General features: G+C 42.2%; 1 protein-coding gene across 1 annotated transcript; it reads left to right on the top strand.

The window, feature by feature from the left end:
* The first annotated feature begins 566 nt into the window (after positions 1 to 566).
* Positions 567 to 20,906, top strand: cpne4b (copine IVb). The gene is made up of 16 exons (XM_071500255.1): positions 567 to 997; positions 4,561 to 4,751; positions 7,528 to 7,707; positions 10,611 to 10,682; positions 11,013 to 11,087; positions 11,649 to 11,732; positions 11,843 to 11,932; positions 13,688 to 13,786; positions 14,575 to 14,661; positions 15,282 to 15,341; positions 15,470 to 15,603; positions 15,842 to 15,896; positions 16,129 to 16,180; positions 16,766 to 16,899; positions 17,316 to 17,552; positions 19,910 to 20,906. The coding sequence occupies exons 2-16, from the start codon at positions 4,581 to 4,583 to the stop codon at positions 20,039 to 20,041; spliced, it is 1,662 nt and encodes a 553-aa protein (XP_071356356.1). The 5' UTR covers positions 567 to 997; positions 4,561 to 4,580; the 3' UTR covers positions 20,042 to 20,906.
* The last annotated feature ends 575 nt before the right edge of the window (positions 20,907 to 21,481 follow it).

The following is a 21,481-nucleotide window of genomic DNA, read 5'->3' as shown; positions in this document are numbered from 1 at the left end:
ACCGAGCCTAAGCTTCCAGGATGGAGATAAAGCTGTAATACCATGTAAGAGTTGGACGCACTTCAAAGTTCATATAGGCTACAATAAAAGCTATATAGATAAAGAGTAGGAGCAACAGTTTATTAGAATAAGTTAGACGAGGTAATAAAATACCACAATTTAAAAAAAAAAAATCCAAAAAGTAATGTAGTCCTATTAAAAATATTGATTACAATTAAATATATCACACACACACACACACTCAATCAGTATTAAGCTAGTATCAGTTTTACATATTTCACTTAATAAGACAGAAAGTCAGAACAAATGTAATCTGTCGTCTAAAACGACTGGAAACGACTGGAAACAAAGTGGCAGTGACTGAGGTGAAGTTTTGTTGCACTGCTGTTTGGGTCGTTTTGAACTCATCTAAAGCTGGCGGGCGCAGTGTGCACTTTGAATTCACTGCCAGGCGGCCTCAGGTGCGCGGTCACCGCTTATTATAAAGCCGCTGAAGCGCGTCGCAGCCAATCAAAGCTGAGCACCGGAAAATCGGTTTTGTAAGCGCCAGTTCGCCGCAATGACCGTGAGATGGCGCTGGCGCACCGTGCTCCGAGGCCGCCGGTCCCAGGGTACGGCGCGCTCTCTGCGGCCCCCGATGGAGCCGGCGGATTACAAACTCCAGTTAAGTGGCGCACCGTCCTCCTCCTCCTCCTCCTCCTCCTCCTCCTCCCCGTCTCTCACCCAGAGTAGACCCAGGCTCACGGAGCACGCATCCTCGCCGTGCCCGCCCATTGGGAATTGGAAATCAGCACTGTTTTGGCTGCCAGCGCCAAACCGACAGAGCTCTGCAGTGTCAGAAGGATTTAGAAAAAAAAAAAAAAAAAAAAAAAAACATATAGACATAGAGAGTGAGGAGAGGGAGATGGGTCCGGAGGCGGTTAGTTGTCCATGATTGTCAAGTGAGCGGCGGTGAAGTTCTTCGGCTCTGCTCGGATCTTTTCTCCAGGTCGTTGAGGTGAGTTTTCTCTCTGCAGGAGAGAGAGGCAGCCCGGATGGTGCATGGTCTTACCCGGCGCATAGGCTATTCCGGTGTTTTTCTGTAGTGTCTTAAATGATGGATGTGTGATGGCATCAGATGTTTGTAGCCTGACACGGTGAGCTATAACCCGACAGCTTCATATTTATTGTTTTAACAGCTTGTGTTACTAACTGGGTGTGTTAACTATCCCGTGGAAGAGAACAGACCACAAAAAAAAAAAAAAAAAAATGTACGTTTTATTGCCAAGGAACAATTTTTTTTTTTTTTTTTACAGTAATCCACAGGGACCTGAGAGATTCTTGATTTGAGAAAATACTGGAAAACACCAAGGGGGCTTCTCATAGAAATCCTCTGCTTTAATTGTATTCTGCTGGAGTGCTATAAGACAAGATAAGCTGGACGAGGAGGGGATCCGCTTCATTCTCTATCCCTCTCTCTTTCCCTCTCTGCCCTCTGCTTCATTCACTCACACTTGCCTGCCTTTCTCCAGCTCTTTCTCTCACTCCCTCTCTCTAATCCCCCCTCGCAACCTCTGTCCCCCTCACTCTCTCTGGCTCTCCCTCTCTGTCAGATCTAATAACACTGCGAGTTCGCAACACCAGACTGCTTCACTTCTGATACTCCTCTCTGTCTTTTCTCAAACCCGGCCGCCTTTTATGTGTCTGCTCTTTCAGCTGAGCATATTGCTGTCACCTGTCATGATTAATATTCCATATAGTACTTCAGCTTATGATGCCTGTCCTGTTGCCGGATGGCAATGTTACTCCTCTCTGTCTGATAATCAATATGTGACCGAGCAATTACAGTGTACTTGAGTGTCATGGACCTTCCTGTGGCTGAATCATTAATGTCACATCTGTCACAGTCACTCTGCACAAGTGTACATGTGAAGGTGAAGGGACACACACACACACACACACACACACACACACACACACACACACACACACACACACACACACACAGAGTCAAGGATCATGGCAATTGAGCTCCAAGCCTTGATTGATTGTCACAGAATAACAGCTGACAGTGAGGAGCCTTGAAATGATTTTAAGATGTCTTACACCGCCCGCCAATCAATCATTGCTATTTTTGGCATTATTTTTGATTTACATACCAATTTCAGAGCACACAGGTCACTTTGTTACAAACCATTCAGCCACGCATCCTACAATTTGCAACCCCCCTGTTTGCAATGGTTGCTCCTATCAACAGTAACACAGTGAAACACTGCGCAGTTTTCAGTCATCAAATGTTCGAAACATGCCAGGCTAATCTATAAGTTTATGTGGGACTTTTAAACCCCAAGAAGCTTTTGCAAGATCCTGTGACTAAGTGCAATATGAAAATTAATTGTCACCTCTGGCAACGTGTAACACATGTTACAGCTGATGCTTTGTGCTGTAAAGGCGGCTTCTGTACACAGCTCTGATACAGTAGCTCTGGCTGTAGAAATCTTCCACAGCCTCCATCACTATCAGTGTCATCTGCCGTCAAGCGGAACAGACAGGCATCTGCTGATTCCCGCACACACTCACACACACACACACACGCACAGAAAGACATCCATGCACGGGGCACATCCAGAAACACAACTAACTATGTGCCACCCACACACAGGTCTGTTGTATGTCACACACCTGCCATGTAGCTCTGTCCGCATCCGTTTATCTGTATACAGGCCATTCACTGTGCTTAGCTAAAAATAATCACCACCAGCCAACACACATGGAACATGAATTATGGAAGACACACAGAGAGAGAGAGAGAGAGAGAGAGAGAGAGAGAGAGACAGAGACAGAGACATTCAGGTCAGAGTCAGACCCAGTTCCAAGAGCTTTTCTCCCAAAGGACGATACTACTAGACCACTGCATTAATATTCAGTTTGTACCATCTAGCACATCAGACCTGCTGTTATCCTTTAGTTTGGACTAACTGGACCTGAGGCTACCCATGGTTTCAGCCCACTGCTTCATGTACATAATGGGCTGGGAATATGAATCCATGTATTTTGAGATTAATTATAGATGCAGTGCAGTGCTCTCAAGTAAATAGTCATACATTTACAGGTTTAAGTGAGTGTCAGCTTGACCCAGCCTCAGAAATTGTAGCCCTTCATTCACATGGTGGAAAGATATTACTATTATTGAGTGGACTACTGTGGCGTAGCGGTGATATCCTCCGTTAAATGAATATTTGACATTTAGGAAAATAACCTCATTAATGTTCTCGCTGAGAGTTCGATGAGGGGGTTGATACCACTCTGATACTGTCCAGTAAATATGAAGCTACAGCCTGGCTATGTCCAAAGGTATAAAACACCTCCATGCTGTCGTTTTTACACCTACATTTCATGTAACAAGAGATATAACTGTTAATTTGTGGGCTTTAGACGCGCTGGTAAGCCGATTTTATTAGCCTTGGACAGCCAGGCTCGCGCTTTCCCCCTGATCAGTCCTAATTGCTAAGCAAAGCTAACTGTTGTCTGTAGCCTCATATAACAAGAAAAAAAAAGAGAGACTGTTATTAATCTCCTGATCTCACTCTCGGCAAGAAAGTGAATAAGCGTATTTCCCAGCATGTCAAACTATCCATTTAAAAGCCCTGCACACTGCACAGGAGGAGGTCGTATTGAGCAATTAAGCAAGTCATTGAAAACACCTACAGTATGTGGGTAGTTGATGGACGTGTAGGTCCTTTAAAATTAAGAGAGTTGTCATCTATTAAGTAATATTGCCATGTCTATGTGATTTTGACTATTACGTATTACTGTGTGTGCAAACACTCCTATGAGATGTGTACAACCGACACCTTTCCTCGCTTTAAACTGGCACGTGATATAGTTTAATACCTGGAAGAATTACCCAGACATAAGGGTGGAAAATAAGAACATTCACCTTGAATAAATGAAAAATATATTTTGAGTTAATAGGTCATTTCCTTGCAAGCTTTAGTGTAAAAGTCTTACCATGGGAAAAAAAACGCCTGCGTCGCAGTGATTAGATGCTTGACAGTATTCTATTTAAGGACTATGAACACTATACACTCTGTGGACATCTGAGGAGAAACCTGCCGATTTGTTGGTTACTCAGCAGAGCTCGGTCTGTGTGTGTGTGTTAGTGTGTGTGTGTGTGTGTGTGTATCTGTGTGTTAGTATGTGCATGTTTGTGTTAATCTGTGCATAAATCAAAGTTCATTAACGTGTAAGTGCGTAATTGTGGGTGTTTATGTTGATACTGTAAAGTATGTGTACATTTGTGTGTATTTAGGGACCTTGTCTGATATTCAGTGGAGTCCTGACCTTGAGCAGTTTGATTGTTGTCTGCTTAGTCAGGGCCACTGCATCTGCTCATGTCAAAGCAAACACCAGTTCAAATGAACTGCAGTGCATCTATCTATCTATCTATCTATCTATCTATCTATCTATCTATCTATCTATCTATCTATCTATCTATCTATCTATCTATCTATCTATCTATATCTTCCTCACAGTCTACAAACTAACCCCATCTTTTCTTCTGTCTCCCTCTCCTGTCAGTGTGTGATTGTGTGTTCAGCATGAGTAACATCTATGAGTCTGCAGAGGCCACGCTGGGCTTCATCAGCTCTCCATGCCTGACCAAAGTGGAGCTGAGAGTGGCCTGCCGGGGGATCTCGGATCGCGATGCCCTCTCCAAACCCGACCCTTGCGTGGTGCTGAAGATGCAATCGCACGGGCAGTGGTTTGAGGTAGAGTAATGGGATGGGGGGTGGGGGCTCTTATAGGCAGAAGATGACGGCAGTATCAGTGAGGGGAAATCTGAAGTGTCCTTGCATACAACACTCATCGAACCTTTGAAAGACATTCTGAATGAGAGCCCAGGCTGCTGATGTGTGCATGCTTTTAGAGGCTTCTCTTTTTGCAGTGGGAGTCGTATGTATGGGCAACAGTCCCTCTGGTGCGTCAACAGTGTCACTTTTTGACCCTATAAAGTGGTCTTTTATAAACCAACAATTTACATTTTAATTCTATTGAAAAATGTCTGCAAATGTATAAAGATTCAACACCATTTTGTAATTTTGTCAAAAGCACATATTCTTGCCACTGCTACAAAATCTGGTAGAAACTTTCTTCACCTGCTTTTAAGGTTCTGTTGCAGATGATTCCTTACGAATTCCCCTGCAGACAACTCTCGAAATTGTTCAAGCACATCATTGAATTCATGTTTGACTAAATTATTATGTGTAATCAAGGACCCGAGTAATCATGCTGAGCTGTGATTGTGTCGCTAACCTTCTCACACTAAATTGCGGGTTATGTGTGGTTCTTATAAATTATGGATGTTAATTGTCACGGAAGACAACAGAAGTCATAACTTTTGTAAGCTGGTGTATAGACAGTATTTATCTATCCAAAATGCTTTAGTCACCTTGAAATGGAAAGTGTGCTGTTATTGTTTCTATGCTCATCTCAGCTTTCCAGCAGAACCTGTTTGCCCCAGTCATTTTAATATTGAAAATAATGAGAGCAACAAGCTACTTTCCCCGGAATCATGGACGTTTTTATTGTACAGAATAAACGGTTTCAAATGGATGGAGACAATATCTTCCTAGACTAGAGTGTTTAGCACTTGAAAACAGACAATAAATGGAAAATTGATAATGCTCTCTTGTACTTCCTCTCTTTTTACCTCCAAGTCCCAGGTGCTTTTTCAAGGACTTTAGAAAGAATTCTCCTATTTACAAAACAGCATATTCCTGTTCAAGCCTCGCTGGTGGCAGTAACACATGTAGTAGCTGAACTTTACCCAAACACAGCATGAAGTAAATCTAGAGGAGTTCAAGGAACAAAATGTATCCTTGTCGGCCTTTATTTCTCTTCCCTTATCTGTGAGAAAGACACACATATGCTGAGCGCATTCTGCCTTCCTTTTAAATGTGTAGCTACACACCCACGCATGAATGCACGTCCTCACACATTCAGTGCTACAGTGGCCCACTATTACAGACATGCAGACACGTATGTGGATTTACACATCACTTGTTTACACACACTGTCATAGACACAAAGGATACACTATGCAACACACACACGCACGCGTGCGCACACACACACACACACACACACACACACAAGCACACACACAAAAACACACGCACGCACACACATTTTTGTTTCCAGGGGGCTCAAGATCAAGTACTCAGACTGTAGTGCAGTATTATCTGGAGACTTCACAAAAAGCTACTTTGTATAGCATGTGTGTGTGTGTGTGTGTGAGAGAGAGAGAGAGAGAGAGAGAGAAAGACAGAGAGAGAGAGAGAGAGAGAGAGATTTGTGTGTATGTGTTACAATAAACCCTTTTGTGAGTGTGGGATTGGACAAATGTTATCACTGCCCATCAGATTTAGAGTCTCTTAATTGGATAATTGTTTGAGTGTGTGCGCATGTTTGTGTGTTCATGTGTTCACGATACTTTTTGCTTTAATGAGATGCCAGCCTATGGAGGTAAGTCTGTGTGTGTGTGTGTGTGCCATATGGGTTATCAACAATAAAAGGGACCCAGTTGTTGCTGCTAGAGTTGGATAGGTTTTGTTGGCAGCACAGAGATAGACTTCTCTTTGGTTTTCTATTCCCTTTTGTGTCAGGATGTTAGAGAGAAGAAAATTTGAGATCAATGTTACAACTATAGTCGCCTCTCTGTTTAGTCAAACAGCCTGTGTGATTTTTAGCCATCAAGAGAAATCCATAATACCAGTTTTCTAGTTGATAAGTGTAAACAATGTGGCAATGGCTATTTGTGATAATTGCTGCATAGCTGAAAAGTCTGCTGAGCTTCCAAATCAATGCACAACAGTGCACAGTGTGTTGGATGTTGAGTGAAATCTTTATTCTTCTGTCAACTTTGGAAAAAAATCTTAATTTGAAGTGAAACTGCCAATATTAAATAGCATTTCCAACACAACAAATATAACTTAATTATATAAAAAATATTAGTCCGTGTAACACATGAGTAATATTAGATTTAGTTATTTGTTATTAGATGTTCTGATCAGATATATATGGAAGATCTCAGGGGTCTTGCAAATCAATATAAATTAGGTCATTAATTGATTTCATTAATAATTGTTCAATAAGTAGATGTCCATATAAAATCATTCATTAGTTTATTTTTTATTATTTTTAATTAACAATTAATAAATCACTAATCAATTTAAAAATGCAAGAAATTAAAAGGGGTTTCATTTTTCAATTTGCATTTCTACCTACCAGTATTTTTTTTTTTTTTTTTTTTATTCACCAACTCTATTTTAATTTTGTCCTCTGGGTTCTTGTTATGGATAAACTTTGCCTGGGATGCACATAATAAATCCTCTATGGACTGCAGTGGGATTTATGGTAAATCCAAGGCAAACCTTTCATAACATAAGTATCTTTATTTGCAAGAAATGAGGTTAACTTGGAGCTGTTTGTGTGTGTCCATGCACACCTGCCTTTGTGCGTGTGTATGCACATGCATGTCTGCAGGTGGACCGTACAGAGGTGATCCGCAGCAGCAGCAGCCCAGTCTTCTCCAAGATCTTCCTGGTGGATTACTACTTTGAGGAGGTCCAGAGGCTGCGCTTTGAACTTCACGACATCAGCTCTGGCAACAATGGCCTCCGTGATGCTGACTTCCTGGGAGCCATGGAGTGCACCTTAGGACAGGTCAGTGCTTCTTCTGACTGGTCAGTGCATTGCAGTCTTTTGTCACTGTAATCAATTGCATATTACAGTGTATGCGATTACCGTCTCCCTCCACTGTATACCATTCAATAAAACTCTAGAGGTCAGATTTATATGATTGAATATGACGCGGCATGTTAGGCAGGTCACTGCACAGGCTAAGTGGTGCGTGTGAGTGAATTTTTTAGTACATATACGGTGCACATGTGAACACATGTTAGAGTGATTTCATCATAGGAACAGAAGTGCATATGATGTGAGCATGACGAGAGTGCATTTATGTGCATCAGTGAGTGTACTTGCACACAGAACCAGTGTATCACATACAGTAGGGGTGATGTTTACCAGTGTGCTGTATGCAAGTCAGTGTCAGACCCAAACATGCATAAATACAGCCTGCACACTTTGAGTGTAAGAATTACAGACCTTTTGTATATGACCTTTTGTGAAGTTCATTTACCTTTTTGAGATATGAAACATATGTATCAGGTAATATGTACTTTAATTAGGGTGAGAGAGCAACTTTAAGATTAGAGAGGCCAACTTTACCTGTGGATAAAATATTAATACAATCTTTTCACTTGAGGTCGGCTACTCTCACTATCTGCATTTACAATGCGTTTCTATGTCCTTGAGTCCTCATTTACATATAGCCCTGAGGGTGCATTACACAAAGTTTTCAAAGCATTTATATGTGCATATGCTGATACATATGGCCTTGTTACGTACTTAATGGTGTTGCTGCCTTTCTTAATGATGTCGTTGTGATCAATATTTAAAGATTTGCTTTATTTACACTCTTCACTTAACGTGCAATAGCCTTTAAAATGGAAAGTGGAATTGCAGTGGTACTCATTGACAAGTTGAGTAAGTGGATTTCAGGGAATTACCATCTAGTGTCATAATGAATGGAAGGAACTTGGGTCCAATAGCTTTAAGGTCCCGTCTGCCATCGAGGGGAATAAAAAAGTTTGATTCCGCTGGAATCCACTTCTCATTGTCAGAGACACGATCAGCAACACAAAGCCAGTGGATTTACAATAGTTGGCTGAACTGAGGTAATTGACATGGAAGAGGAGGATTTTAAAGGCAAGAGACAGAGAGGTTTACTGAAATGGGATAACATGCTGCCAGCGTGTAGTCTGGGTGTGAACAACAACAACATTCTGGATGCAACAATCAATCCAGGGCTTTGTTAAGAAAAAGACAACACTATACAACTGCAATACGAAAGCAGGGGCGCGTATGAGGATTTTAAAAAGTGATAGTAACAGATCTGTTAATTCAAAGCAGTTTAGTGAGATTTGAGACAGACAGTAGAACATTTTGTGCAGAGGTTAAGTGGGACTACTGGCATTTGTTGCAGTACTGTGCTGAACTGGGAAATGGGATCTGGGGATCATCACAGAGAGCACATCCGCTATATTGAAGGCTGCTATATACAGTGTTTTATATTGACAATAGATCACATGACTACTTGGATGTGAACCACTACTGTTACTACTTGTAGTGATGAAGCCTGCAGAGAATTATCTCCCGACTCAGCGGTTCACGTCTTTCAGCTCCATTTTTTGATTTTCTGAAACTTGAAAATCTGTTCTCATTGCTGCTATCAGTGTTGTTATGGCTAGCAGTAGGCAGTCAATTTCAAAAGAAAAAAGAGTCAAAAGGAGTAAATATTAAGGAACGACCTGATAGCTGAGTGGTTAGGGCGCGTACCACATGAGTGCAGATGCTCTTGGCAGGCGAGTAGCCCGTTTGACTTCCAACCAGCCCGACTCTTTCCTGCGTGTCTATCCCTCTGTCTCGCTCCCTTTCCTGTCATTCTCTACTGACCTATCAAATAAAGGCAAAATACCCCAAAAATATCTTAAAAAAAAAAAAAAAAAAAAAGGACTAAATATTAGTAAATATTGGATTGAAGTAAACATTAGATTTTCATTTGCCAGGTAAACATAAGCACGACTCCAAATAAACAATAATCTTGTGCTGGATCAGCTGGATGTCTGAATAGGCAACTGTTTGCTGACAAGTTTAAGGTTGTCTACTTGGCTAAGGTGAAACTACATCAATGTGTTCACAGTTTTCTTCTACTGCCCCCCAGTAGCCAAGAAAAAGCAGCTATTACAGGTTTAAATAAAGCTGTAGGTAAACAACACGTCTTCTATTCTCTTTGCAATTATGTTTCATTTTTATAATAAGTGATATTTAAATCTTTCAAAACCAATTTTCTTATCAAAACTGAACACAAAGACACACTTGTACTATTTAATTAGAGACAAGCTTTCAGTTATTCATAGTCTTCACACAAACTAAAACACACTACTGGCTTTTTAAGAGGTGTGTAGCCCCCAATGCAATGCACCTGTGTATCACTTTTGCTCTTTGGATAACAACATCAAACAAATGTCTTCCTGTGATAAGAAAGTGTTGCTAGTACTAGTGATCCCACTGAGAAACACCTCACTCTGCAGCTTCCAGGTGCTTTTTGTTCAGTGTTTTGGTTCTTCTGTCTGAGTGGTTGACTCCTAGTGAATCTCACCAGCCTCCCCTCTAAATGTGAGCAGTCATTCATAGCAAACAATGCCCTATTATAGCACCTGGCCAGCACAAAATTATAAATGGTTCAGGGGGTACCAGATTTCTCTGGAGCTGGCAGATTAAAGCAGGAATACAACACCAGAGAAAATTACATTTGTCAGGGAGTGAGAAAGGTGACTTCACTGCAATGCTTTATGACCACTGGGTGTGTAAGTAGACGGTTGTATGCTAACCTTAAGAAGGCAAACACCAGGGTGACACTAACAGGGCAAGCTGTCCCTCTGAGGGGAAGCGCTGGAATATGTGATCTGATTTGGTTGAGGCTGTGTTTCTGTTTGTTCCAGATCGTCTCACAGAGGAAACTGACCAAAGCTCTACTCAAACAGGGAAACACTGCTGGAAAGTCTTCCATAACGGTATGACAGTGTTTCCGACGTCAGCCCAACACAGTGACACACACAAACATGCACACGCACACGCACACACACACACTCACACACACACACACACACACACACACACACACTTGCATGTGCGTGCAAATCACACACGCACCACCTCCTGCACTTAGGCACTCTGAAGATAATTAATTTGATGATGTTGCCTGTTCAATCTGTTCTGTTCCTCATTTCCATCTCATTTTCTGTCACCTCCCTCTTCTACCTCTCTGCCTGTCACTCTCTCTCTCTCTCTCTCTCTCTCTCTCTGCCCCCCCCCCCCGCTACTTTCTCTCCACCTCTGTAAAGGTGACAGCAGAGGAGTTGTCTGGTAATGACGATTATGTTGAACTCTCCTTCAGTGCTCGTAAGCTAGACGACAAGGTTTGTGCAACTATGTGTGTGTGTGCTGTCAAACATATTGAAAATTTGTGGGGTTTTTTTCATATATATGAGGAATTCATATTTAGAGATATGAAATTGTGGGTGTGCTGTCAGGCAGGTGTGTGTGTAAGTATGTGGGTGGGGTGGGGGTGTGGGCTGTGGGATTTGGTGATGCAGCAACTCACATTCAATACACAGAAGTACAATCTGGCATTAGAGCAGGCCTCCTGAGATGGGTGGCCCCCACCCACTCCCCCAGTAAACCCCTCCTATCTCACCCACCCCACAACACACACAGATAACTATATTAATTTTCAGCTTCCACACACACGCACACACACGCACAGCCACGGATGACTAATCCAAACAAGTTGTGCCTTAGGGGAAAGATGGAAGAAAGCAAAGGAGGGGTGGATAAATTGGAGAGGACAGGAAAGAGATGGGTGGAAGAAACAAGGAAGAAAGGGAGGGAAAAAGGCGATTCTGTTAGTGTATGGATGATTTATGGTGATCGAAGGCAGCGCTGAGGCAATGCCTTACATGCGTGTTTTCCCTCTGAAGGATTTCTTCAGCAAGTCGGACCCTTTTCTGGAGATCTTTAGGCTAAATGATGACGGGACTGAGTCGCTTGTGCACAGAACTGAGGTGAACACAAGCACACACACAAGCATATGTTTTAAATGTGGTTGACTGCTTCATATCTGTGTTTAACAATTACTGTGATGTTTTTGTCTGTGTGTACTTCATATGCGCAGACGGTCATGAACAACCTGAGCCCAGTTTGGAAATCCTTCAAAGTTTCCTTGAACACGCTCTGCAGTGGTGACCATGATAGGGAGCTAAAGGTGAGTCTGGAGCTGTAACTATTGTTAGCAGGTCATGATGAGGGCAACATCGTTTTATTCAACCTGAACAAAAATCTACTACAATCTCAGTGCAGCAAAACCTTGACCACGGCTCGCGTCATTATTTTAGTTCCCCAAACAAGACTTAAGGCACATTTAGAGGGCCGAGGCCAAACAGCGCCCGAAGGCCTGCAGTTGCTCTTTTGCAAAATGTTTTGCTTTTTGTGCAGCATACAAATGATGAGATTTGTAAAACATAAGCACTGCTTAAGTGCCACATACCCACAGGTATATATAACCGACAGATAACAGTGTGAGCAGCTTCAATTATCCAGGAGCTGAGTTCAGGTCAGGTGCTACCGTTCCTTAAAGAGCCAGACGGGTGTGAAAGAGCTCAGCGGTCGCCCTAAACTCTCACCTTTTCTTGCCAGAATAGATCTGTGTGTGTGTGTGTGTGTGTGTGTGTGTGTGTGTGTGCGTGCATATGTGCAAAAGTGGTGGCCGCACATCAGCTGCGAACAGTTATTCTTACCATGAATAAACATGAGCTTGTTCGTTAAATATTCAGAGGTGTCTTAACTCTGCATGGCTCCTGACAGCAGGAGAAAGGGCTCACACACTCACACACACACACACACACACACATGCAAGCCATCAGCTATGGTTTCCAGGGCTACCTGTTTGAAGCATCAGAGCTATAGTGAGAAATGGCAGGGCAGAGATTTCTATTCAGACCACTACGTGCTTTTCACCAGGCTCTTAACTGACCAATGCATAAATGCATAAACCCTTCTCTGCAGTGTCTGCCTGTCTCTCCCTTTGTATTTCTCCTTATGCGTTTCACCACCTCTCTACTTTTCTCCCTCTTTCCCTCCATTGGTCTCTCTCCTTCTCCATCCAACTGTTAGTATTCAGTGAATGGAACAACGGTTCTTCATTTTTTCATTACTCTCTCGCTCAGCTCTCAGGAACTTGAAGTGGAAGCAAGGCGAACAAATTACCGTCAAAAACACAGACACACATACAATCCGCAAATGATCACACACACAACTCAGACAAAAATGGCACACACACTTTAGGCACAGGCACTTGGAAGTTTAAGTGGGAGATAGGAAATAAGGGGATTACTGCTGGTCGTTGTTTTTAATCATGCGTCGAATTGTTTCTGATCGCTACTTGTCGAGGTGACCTCAGGCGAGAAGGACACAAAGTTCTGCCAGCGAAATGACTCATTCATAGCAATTAAACCTGTGTTAAAAGTAGAAGCATTTCCGTGTGTGTGTTAGCATTTGTCTCTATTGACCAACTGTATTGAATATTACTGATGGTACAGACTCTGCGGGGACAGCCCAGATATCGGCGCCTCCTATCTCCTTTTGAAATCACAGGATTGTTTCTTTGTGATGTGCTCAGCCTTGGCCCGCTGACCCTCGCATTTCACCAGTGATTGAGACCATTTATCTTGTCCACTAGCTCCTTTGAGAGAAACAAACTATTACGCCTTAACACACACACATACACACACACATAAAGCTGTCTCTTAAGCCGCGTCGCTCTCAGCATCCTCAGATTAATATTTCACCGCTCCATTGCCCCCCCACCAACACCGCCTTATCAATCATTCAGCATGGCATTTCCCTGCTTGCCTGTGAGTGCGTGTGTCTGTGTGTGTGTTTAGAAAACAGTGTTGCAGCTGCGCTCTCACTGAATGAATGTGTGCGCTTGTGTATGTGTGTCTCTTTGTGTCCGTTCCAGTGCACGGTCTGGGACTGGGACTCTAATGGGAAACATGACTTTATTGGGGAGTTTCAGACCACATTTAAGGAGATGAGGGCAGAGCAGGAGGGAAAACAGGTAAGCGCATAAACACACAAACATAAACACACAAAACTGCTTTTTAATGGATGAAAAGCACACCGCACACTGACTCCTCAGCACGAATGTATTTGGGCAGTTGGATCTTTGTCAGGTAAGGATGATGAAAAATAGTTACAGTAAATACCAGAAAGCTGATAGGCTGTATGGTGACGGGTGTGGTTCTTCATGTACCCCACTCAATGTGATAAACATCTCAAAATGATGAACAACTCAAGAGGCATACAATGAAAACTACAGTCAGTCTCAAAGAGAGGTACAATAGAGACAAAACATTTTCACTATTTCACCTGACAAAAAAACCTGAACACTTCCACACAAAGAGTCTGCATCATATTTTTCTGTTGACATACACTGGCATACATGTGTGGCATGATCCAGGCTAAGGATAGCTATCAACAAGAAGCTATACAAATAAATACATCTTAATTACCAAGAAATGCTTTATTTCATATTTATCTCATGTTCAGACCCATTGGTGTTTACGTTTGAAGGCAAAAGGTGAGATGCCTCCAGGTTTCCTTGGTCCTGGGTGCAAATGCAGCATCTGTGTTTGACCAGTCTCTTTTTTAAAAGCTGTGGTGTGGTCGTGGTTTCCCAACACTGTCAATATTGGAAATAAATTGGTGGTTTTCAGCCAGTGTGCAGGTGTTGCTCTATTTCCATTAGCCTTGCACCTTTGTCTAATGTATGTGTAATTACTTACACCACACCCACAGCTGCACCACTAACACTGACATAATTTGCTGTGTGCTGTTTTTACCTAGATTCAGTGGGAGTGCATCAACCCGAAATACCAGATGAAGAAGAAGAATTACAGAAACTCTGGTGTTGTCATTCTCAACCACTGTAAGGTGAAGTGAAGCAACATCAGTCTCACATCCTTCAACTTTCTGCAGTCTATCCCTGCTTGTGTTTTCTGTGAAGTCTGCAATGAGTATTTCAAGTATTAATTTATCTGTCAATTGGTTATACCATAATAGTTGATTATTGTTTAGTCTACAAAATGTCATGATGAAAAATGGCCATCACACAATTCCCATAACTGAGAGGGAGGTCGTTGGATTGCATCTTTTGTTCTGACCAACAGTCCAAAATCTAAAGATGTTAAATTTACCATGATATAAACAGAGGATATCAATTAATAATATAAATATTTCAACAAAAATTTCAAGCATTTTGTCAGCACTAAATTAAACTTCCCACTGAACACTATGTATAGATATATATGTGAATTTCTGTGTGTACACGGGTATGTAAGTATGTGTGGTAACATACAGTGTGTAAGGGCACAAATGTATATATGCATAGGTGACCACGTCTTCGTCGTATGTACTGTGTATATTTTTTTATGAGAGAAACAAGCATGTGCAAGTTGTGGCAACAAATTATTCCCTTGGACAATAAAGACAATCTTTTCATGTCTGTCATGTCTGTTATGATGTGGCCTAAATTTCAGTATTTCTCCTGACAGATCATCAAAATGTATTCTTTCCTGGATTACATCATGGGAGGCTGCCAAATTCAGTTCACAGTAAGTTTTGTCACATTTATTCTGCTTAATATTCACGGCAGTATGTCATTGTCTGTCCATGCCCACTCGTGCTATGTGAGTGTATACATTTATATGTGAGTGTGTGTGTGTGTGTGTTTCTGTCCCAGGTGGCAATAGATTTCACAGCATCCAATGGGGATCCCAGAAACAGCTGCTCCCTCCACTACATCCACCCCTACCAGCCCAATGAGTACCTCAAAGCGCTGGTGGCTGTAGGGGAGATCTGCCAAGACTATGACAGGTAGACAACACTCCATCAATCATCATTTATCTAATGCTGACACACACAAACACACACACACACTACATTTTACCCCTGAGGACCAAAACCTTTGATGAAAGTCTACATAAAAGGAGCTCTATGTGCCTATCATGTAAAGTGTTCCATATATCGCAAAGCTTTTATCCATTATTTTTCCTTCCATCTGTACCTTTACTCCATCTTTTTCAATGAATCATGTGTCTCTCTCATTTTCCAGTGATAAAATGTTCCCAGCGTTTGGCTTTGGAGCTCTGATACCACCTGACTTCAAGGTAGGACATCTGGGATGTGTGTGTGTGTGTGTGTGTGTGTGTCTGCGGTAGCAGAGGGAGCTGTGGCTAGTTTAGATTTAGATTTTAGATCTCTTTTGGAGGCACAGTTTGCTTTTGATCAACATGAAAGGAGAATGCATCTGTCAACCTGAAAATTGGACTGAACATGTTGTGCTGAGTTTGGTTTGCTGTAGCAGTGAAAGGTGCTGTGTTCTCTCTGTTCCACATGAAGGTTTCACACGATTTCGCTGTGAACTTTGATGAGGACAATCCTGAATGTGCTGGTGAGCATCCACACACACACACACACAGAAAACTTTCACATTCTTTCACAACATTCATACATCACAGGACGGAAACAGTCCTACAGTCCCCTCTCATCTCTCCCTCGCTGTCAGTCCCATATTTCTCCCTCTATCTCTCCCCACCCTCATGTTTCTTCCTCTCACACATACAAACACACTCAGGCATGCGCACACACTTGCATGCACACAGGCACACACAAATGCAGCCGGCAGATTTGTCACTATGCCGGAGGAAGTATTTCAGGCTCTGAGATACAGAGAAAAACAACACTAATCTGTATGTGTGAAATGGGCTTCTGCACCCTTCTCCCCACATAGCTGCGTACCCGCCGCGAAGGTGTGTGCCTGTCATCTCGTGTTTGTGTGGACTATAAGAGAAAGCTTTTTGAAAGATGCCCAGTCACCTTGGAGTGCAATCACATGAGCAGAATCTGATTTAGTTTAGCAGATACTTTTGCAAGCACAAGAACTTTGACTTGATAAGGTCAGCATAGTGTAATATAGAGACAGACAGATAGAAATACAAATAAACAAGCAGCAAGTGAACCTGTATGTGTGTTGCAGGGATCCAAGGCGTGGTGGAGGCCTACCAGAATTGCCTCCCTAAGATCCAGCTGTATGGGCCCACCAACATCGCCCCAATCATCCAGAAAGTGGCCTCATCAGCCTCAGAGGAGATGCACACCAAAGAGGCCATGGTGAGCCAGAGAATGAGAAAGATAACAAAAGAAAGTTGTTGTGAGTGATGGTGTTTGCACTGGCCCACAGGGAGACAAAGAAAGAAGAAAGAAAACTAGCAATGAAAAGGCAAAAAGTGAGACGTCAGAGGTGGTAAAAGTTGGGACAAAGAAGAACAAGAGGAGATGAATTGAAAGAGTGGGGATGTCATTGATATTAATTTAATTCCAGTCATAAGTTTTAGTGCACAAATTCCTCTCCGCCTTAATGCCTCCCGCTTTTTCCGGACTGTAGTGGATTAGAGTGAGTTTTATTCAAATGAGTCCCTGACAAGAAGCCACTTTAAAACATAAAATTCAGCCAACATCTGTTTGTCCCTCCCCAAATCCTCCCTTCTTAAACCCACAAATTTCTGCTCTCTCATCTCCAACGCCAGGAATATTTCATCCTGCTGATCCTGACTGACGGCGTCATCACCGACATGGCGGACACACGGGAGGCCATCGTGCACGCCTCCCACCTGCCCATGTCTGTGATCATCGTCGGCGTGGGCAACGCAGACTTCACTGACATGCAGATATTGGACGGGGACGACGGGATCCTGCGTTCACCCAAGGGCGAGCCTGTCCTCCGCGACATCGTCCAGTTCGTCCCCTTCAAGGACTTCAAACACGTGGGTGGTTGTCGGGGGAAAGGGTGGAGGGCAGAAGTCTTGAATTTCAGGAAAAATCATAGAGCTTTGATGAATGCATTCCAGGCAGAAAATGTGACTGAATCTCCAGGGAAGTCCAGAAACCAGACATGTACAAACGAGGAAGTATATAAGAATGCAGCAGAGTGGGTTTTATAACATCTTTTTGCACTAAATGCTATTTTTCAGCTATTTCTGTACTTTATGTGGCTACTTCCTCACAGTCAGCATGACTATAGTGGATACCAGACTGTTAACCTTCAAACTTGAGTGCTTTCTCAAGCTGAATAACATTAAAGAGCATAAGAAATGTTAGGAGTATCTATGAAGGTGTATCTAGTCATGAAATATTAAGAATTTTTTCATCAGGGCTGCAATGTAAAAAAAACAAAAAAACAAGGCAATACGCAATAGGGGTACATTTTGCTTTAAATATTTTAGCACTGGTGCCCGTACAATACCTGAGGTTCTGTACTGATTCAAAACATTGCTCTGTATTTTTGTCTTAGTGCTGGGCAAGTGAGGCCCATGAGCCAAATCTGGCTCCATGACAAAAGCTGAAGTTTTCCAGTTCGTCAAAACTTTTTCATGATTTTTCAGATCTACAAATCTGATGCAGATATCTGTGTAAACACAAGGAACACAATAAATCCTAATAAATATGGCCTCGTAATAATAATCAATGCCCCCACTAGCAAACAAACCGCAGCTACTTTGTCTCAATTAAATTAAGTTTAATAAACAAATGAACAAGACAAATAAAGAATATAATCCAGTTCATTTAAAGTATGTAACTGTTGAAAGAAGAAATAACACGTCCACTACAGTCAGCAGCCTTTCATGGTCTGTTATTACCATTAGCATATATTAGCTAATGTTAGCACACCTTTGATAGATATTGCTATGGTCAACTGACATCATTGGGTTAGTTTGCTGACTTTATTATTCTTATCTACTTATCATTAGCTACATTGCGTTTTAGCACTTCCTGTTATCCTGTCACGGCCACCTTTGGCCATATTTGGTGCTGTTTAACAGTCCAAACACAGTTGTAATCAATGAACTAACTAATATATCACATATATGAGTCATTTCATGCCAAATGAATATTACAACAAGCTGCTGTAAATCTGCTCGGCCTCAGGCAGACCAGCAGCAGCATTTAAAAAGTTCCATGTCAACAGGGGCTCTATATGTTTGTGTTTGTGCGTGTGTATATGAATGTGTTGGGTGGGTGCTAAGAAGTGTTGCGGTGGGGGTTAACAAGTGCGAGTGTGTGGGCGTAATGTGCTTGGTGTGCTCGTCAAAACACATCAGCTATCTGCACACTGCGCACATGTGTGTCTCTGGTGGCATTCATTTTTCCTGGCTCTGACAGGGCCTGTTTGGCTGAGTCCGTTATGGTCCATGACAGGTTGAGAAATCATCGCAGCTACGCAGACAGAGAGAGTGGGGAAGACCTCAGCAAAATGCAGGAAGGAGTGGAAACATATAGTATACTCAAAAGTATATAGATCAAGGGACAGGCACATGTGAGAAGTGAAGAATAAATCTGAATGGGTGACGGAGGAAGACGTAGAGAGAGACAGCCCCAGTGGTGGTGGCGGTGTTTGAGGGAGGTCAACAGGAGAGCGGAGCTAAAGACAGAAGGGAGCGAGGGAGTGTGTGACAGAGGTGGAGAGGTGATTTTCTGCTCTGTCGTTTCTTTTCAGAAGGGATTAGCAGGACGGAGCTGCTGTGCGACAGGCAGAGCGGGGGATAACAGGTAGATAGGAGCGGAGGAGAGAAAGCAGGAGGGAGGGTGGAAATGAGAGGAGGGGGAGGAAGAGGAGGAGGGGAGATGGGGCTCGGGTGGGTGCACTTTGATGATGCATTGTCTCGGGGAATTATGTGAGATGGAGTATGACAGATTCGCAGACTTTAAATATTCGGACGTGTGTGTGTGTGTGCGTGTAGTGCAGTCGCATGTGTGTGTGTGTGTGTGTGTATGTAATTATGTGTGTGTTTGTATGCATTGGAATGGTTTTTTTTTTCTTTTTTAAGTCCTCAATCTAACTAAAGTTTTGGGTGTTTTGCTTTATTTGACCATTTTATGTTTTTGCACGTTTTAAATGAATAGTTCACTAAGTATTCTCAACATTCTTCATAACGCCAAAAACATAGAAATCAAACATCAGACAAGATGTTTGCTTGTCTGATCACATCTGTCCCGGCAGTCTAGACCTATGACAGCATCAGGCTCAACAGTAAATTCTGGCATCCTAGAATCATGCATGGCCGGCGATGTGTGTGCATTGACCTCTCTCCACCTCCTTCTCTGTCTGTATCTGTGTCTCCAGGCCTCCCCAGCTGCCCTGGCTAAGAGTGTTTTGGCAGAAGTCCCTAACCAGGTGGTGGATTACTACAACGCTAAAGGCATCAAACCCAAGTGTATGTCAGACTATGAGTCCACAAGAACCTTCAGCCCCTGACAATGGACTACATGCACACATACACTCAAATACACATGTATATATATCATATATATCTATATATATAGATAGATAGATAGATATATATACATACATTTATGTACTGTATAATACATTTACACAGGCAAAAGCACAAGCACACATACACACACAAACATGTACTCACAACCGTACTACATACTACATACAGTAGTCTAGCTCAGAGAATTAGCTTGTTCTGGTGAAACAATTTGAACTACTCCATTGATGACTATTGCATGCTTGGCCACAGTGGCATCACCTGGGAAATTATTACTATCTACTGTATATCTGAAAGATGTTTATAGAAATAAGAGCAGCCTTCTGAACCAGCATGCAGACTGAAACCATAGCCCACCCAAAGAAATGACACTCCTACCTTATTTAGATAACTAGCAAGTACATAGACCAAAAGATCTGTGAGTAGAGAAGCCAAAATATGTGATTGCATAGCCTGAAATGCTTAGAATTAGCATTGCAAATGTTATTTATGGGAACTGTAGCGTCCCTGTTAGTGTACTGCATAAATGCATGCATAATTTAGCTCCTGCTAATATCCAATCTCCAGTATCTGCTTGCTAGTTATGAAATAAAGTATCTCTGTCATTTGAGTGACATTCAAGGTTGTCTTGGGTGTTTTGGGTTCTTTTCTACAGATTTGTTTGAGATTTTGCTAAATCGAAATGAACGACTGAATAATTGTAATAATTTCTTAATAACCTTCTTACATTTTAAAGAGTTATGGGAGGGTAGATAAGCGTGTGTGGTAGACACTCATCTGTGAGCTGAAAACTGTTTTTTCTGTATTCTGCATGTTGATTATAATAAAGACACTTTGGTTTTCTCACTTGTTTGTAATCTGATATTTGTGTAGTTGTCTGTGTACTTGTATGAATCATGTTTTTATGTTCACACTTTCACAATCAAAGGGGGGGATAGTGGTGGGTTAGGGGGGTTAACCTCCCTTTTGGTGACAAGGTAAAACATTACATTTCAGATGAAGACTTGGTTTTTGCTAAAGGTTTGAGTTAGAATTGGGGTTGGGTGTGTTGTGATTATGGCCTGTGTAAGGTTAATTTTCCAAGGAATCAATGCAGAACAATATCATTTTCTTCTGAGGGACAAAAACAACCCTATGTGCATTTGTGCAGGTGTGCAGTGTGGAGGTATAATCTAGAATAACAAAGAGCGAGTAGGTGGCAGCCATAGACTTGATGTAAAAAGGTGGCAGCTTGTTAGTTGATTTATTTTTCTCAGCCCAGTGAGCCCTTGTCTCTCTCATGGACGGCCCTACGCTGTCTTGTTGAATGAACCAGCATTGCAAGCAACTACTAACTCTCACACACACTTCCTTTTTACACACAAATAACACTGTTGGACAGAGGCATGTTCATCTGTAACACCTCTCTTTCACCATCTCAC

This window comes from Trachinotus anak, unplaced genomic scaffold (genome assembly GCF_046630095.1).
Source record: "Trachinotus anak isolate AG129_WGS33_773 ecotype Australia unplaced genomic scaffold, CSIRO_AGI_Tana_v1 ptg000016l, whole genome shotgun sequence".
NCBI classification, from domain to species: domain Eukaryota; kingdom Metazoa; phylum Chordata; class Actinopteri; order Carangiformes; family Carangidae; genus Trachinotus; species Trachinotus anak.
Note: the sequence above shows the minus strand (reverse complement) of the source record. Positions and strands in the feature narration are given on the sequence as shown.

What these genes read in the sequence shown, in the direction of transcription:
- cpne4b (XM_071500255.1), top strand. Translation starts at nt 4,581, where the DNA reads ATGAGTAACATCTATGAGTCTGCAGAGGCCACGCTGGGCTTCATCAGC. An exon ending in CGCACGGGCAGTGGTTTGAG is followed by an intron (nt 4,752 to 7,527) that starts GTAGAGTAATGG and finishes GCATGTCTGCAG; the next exon opens with GTGGACCGTACAGAGGTGAT. An exon ending in CAGAGCAGGAGGGAAAACAG is followed by an intron (nt 13,787 to 14,574) that starts GTAAGCGCATAA and finishes GTTTTTACCTAG; the next exon opens with ATTCAGTGGGAGTGCATCAA.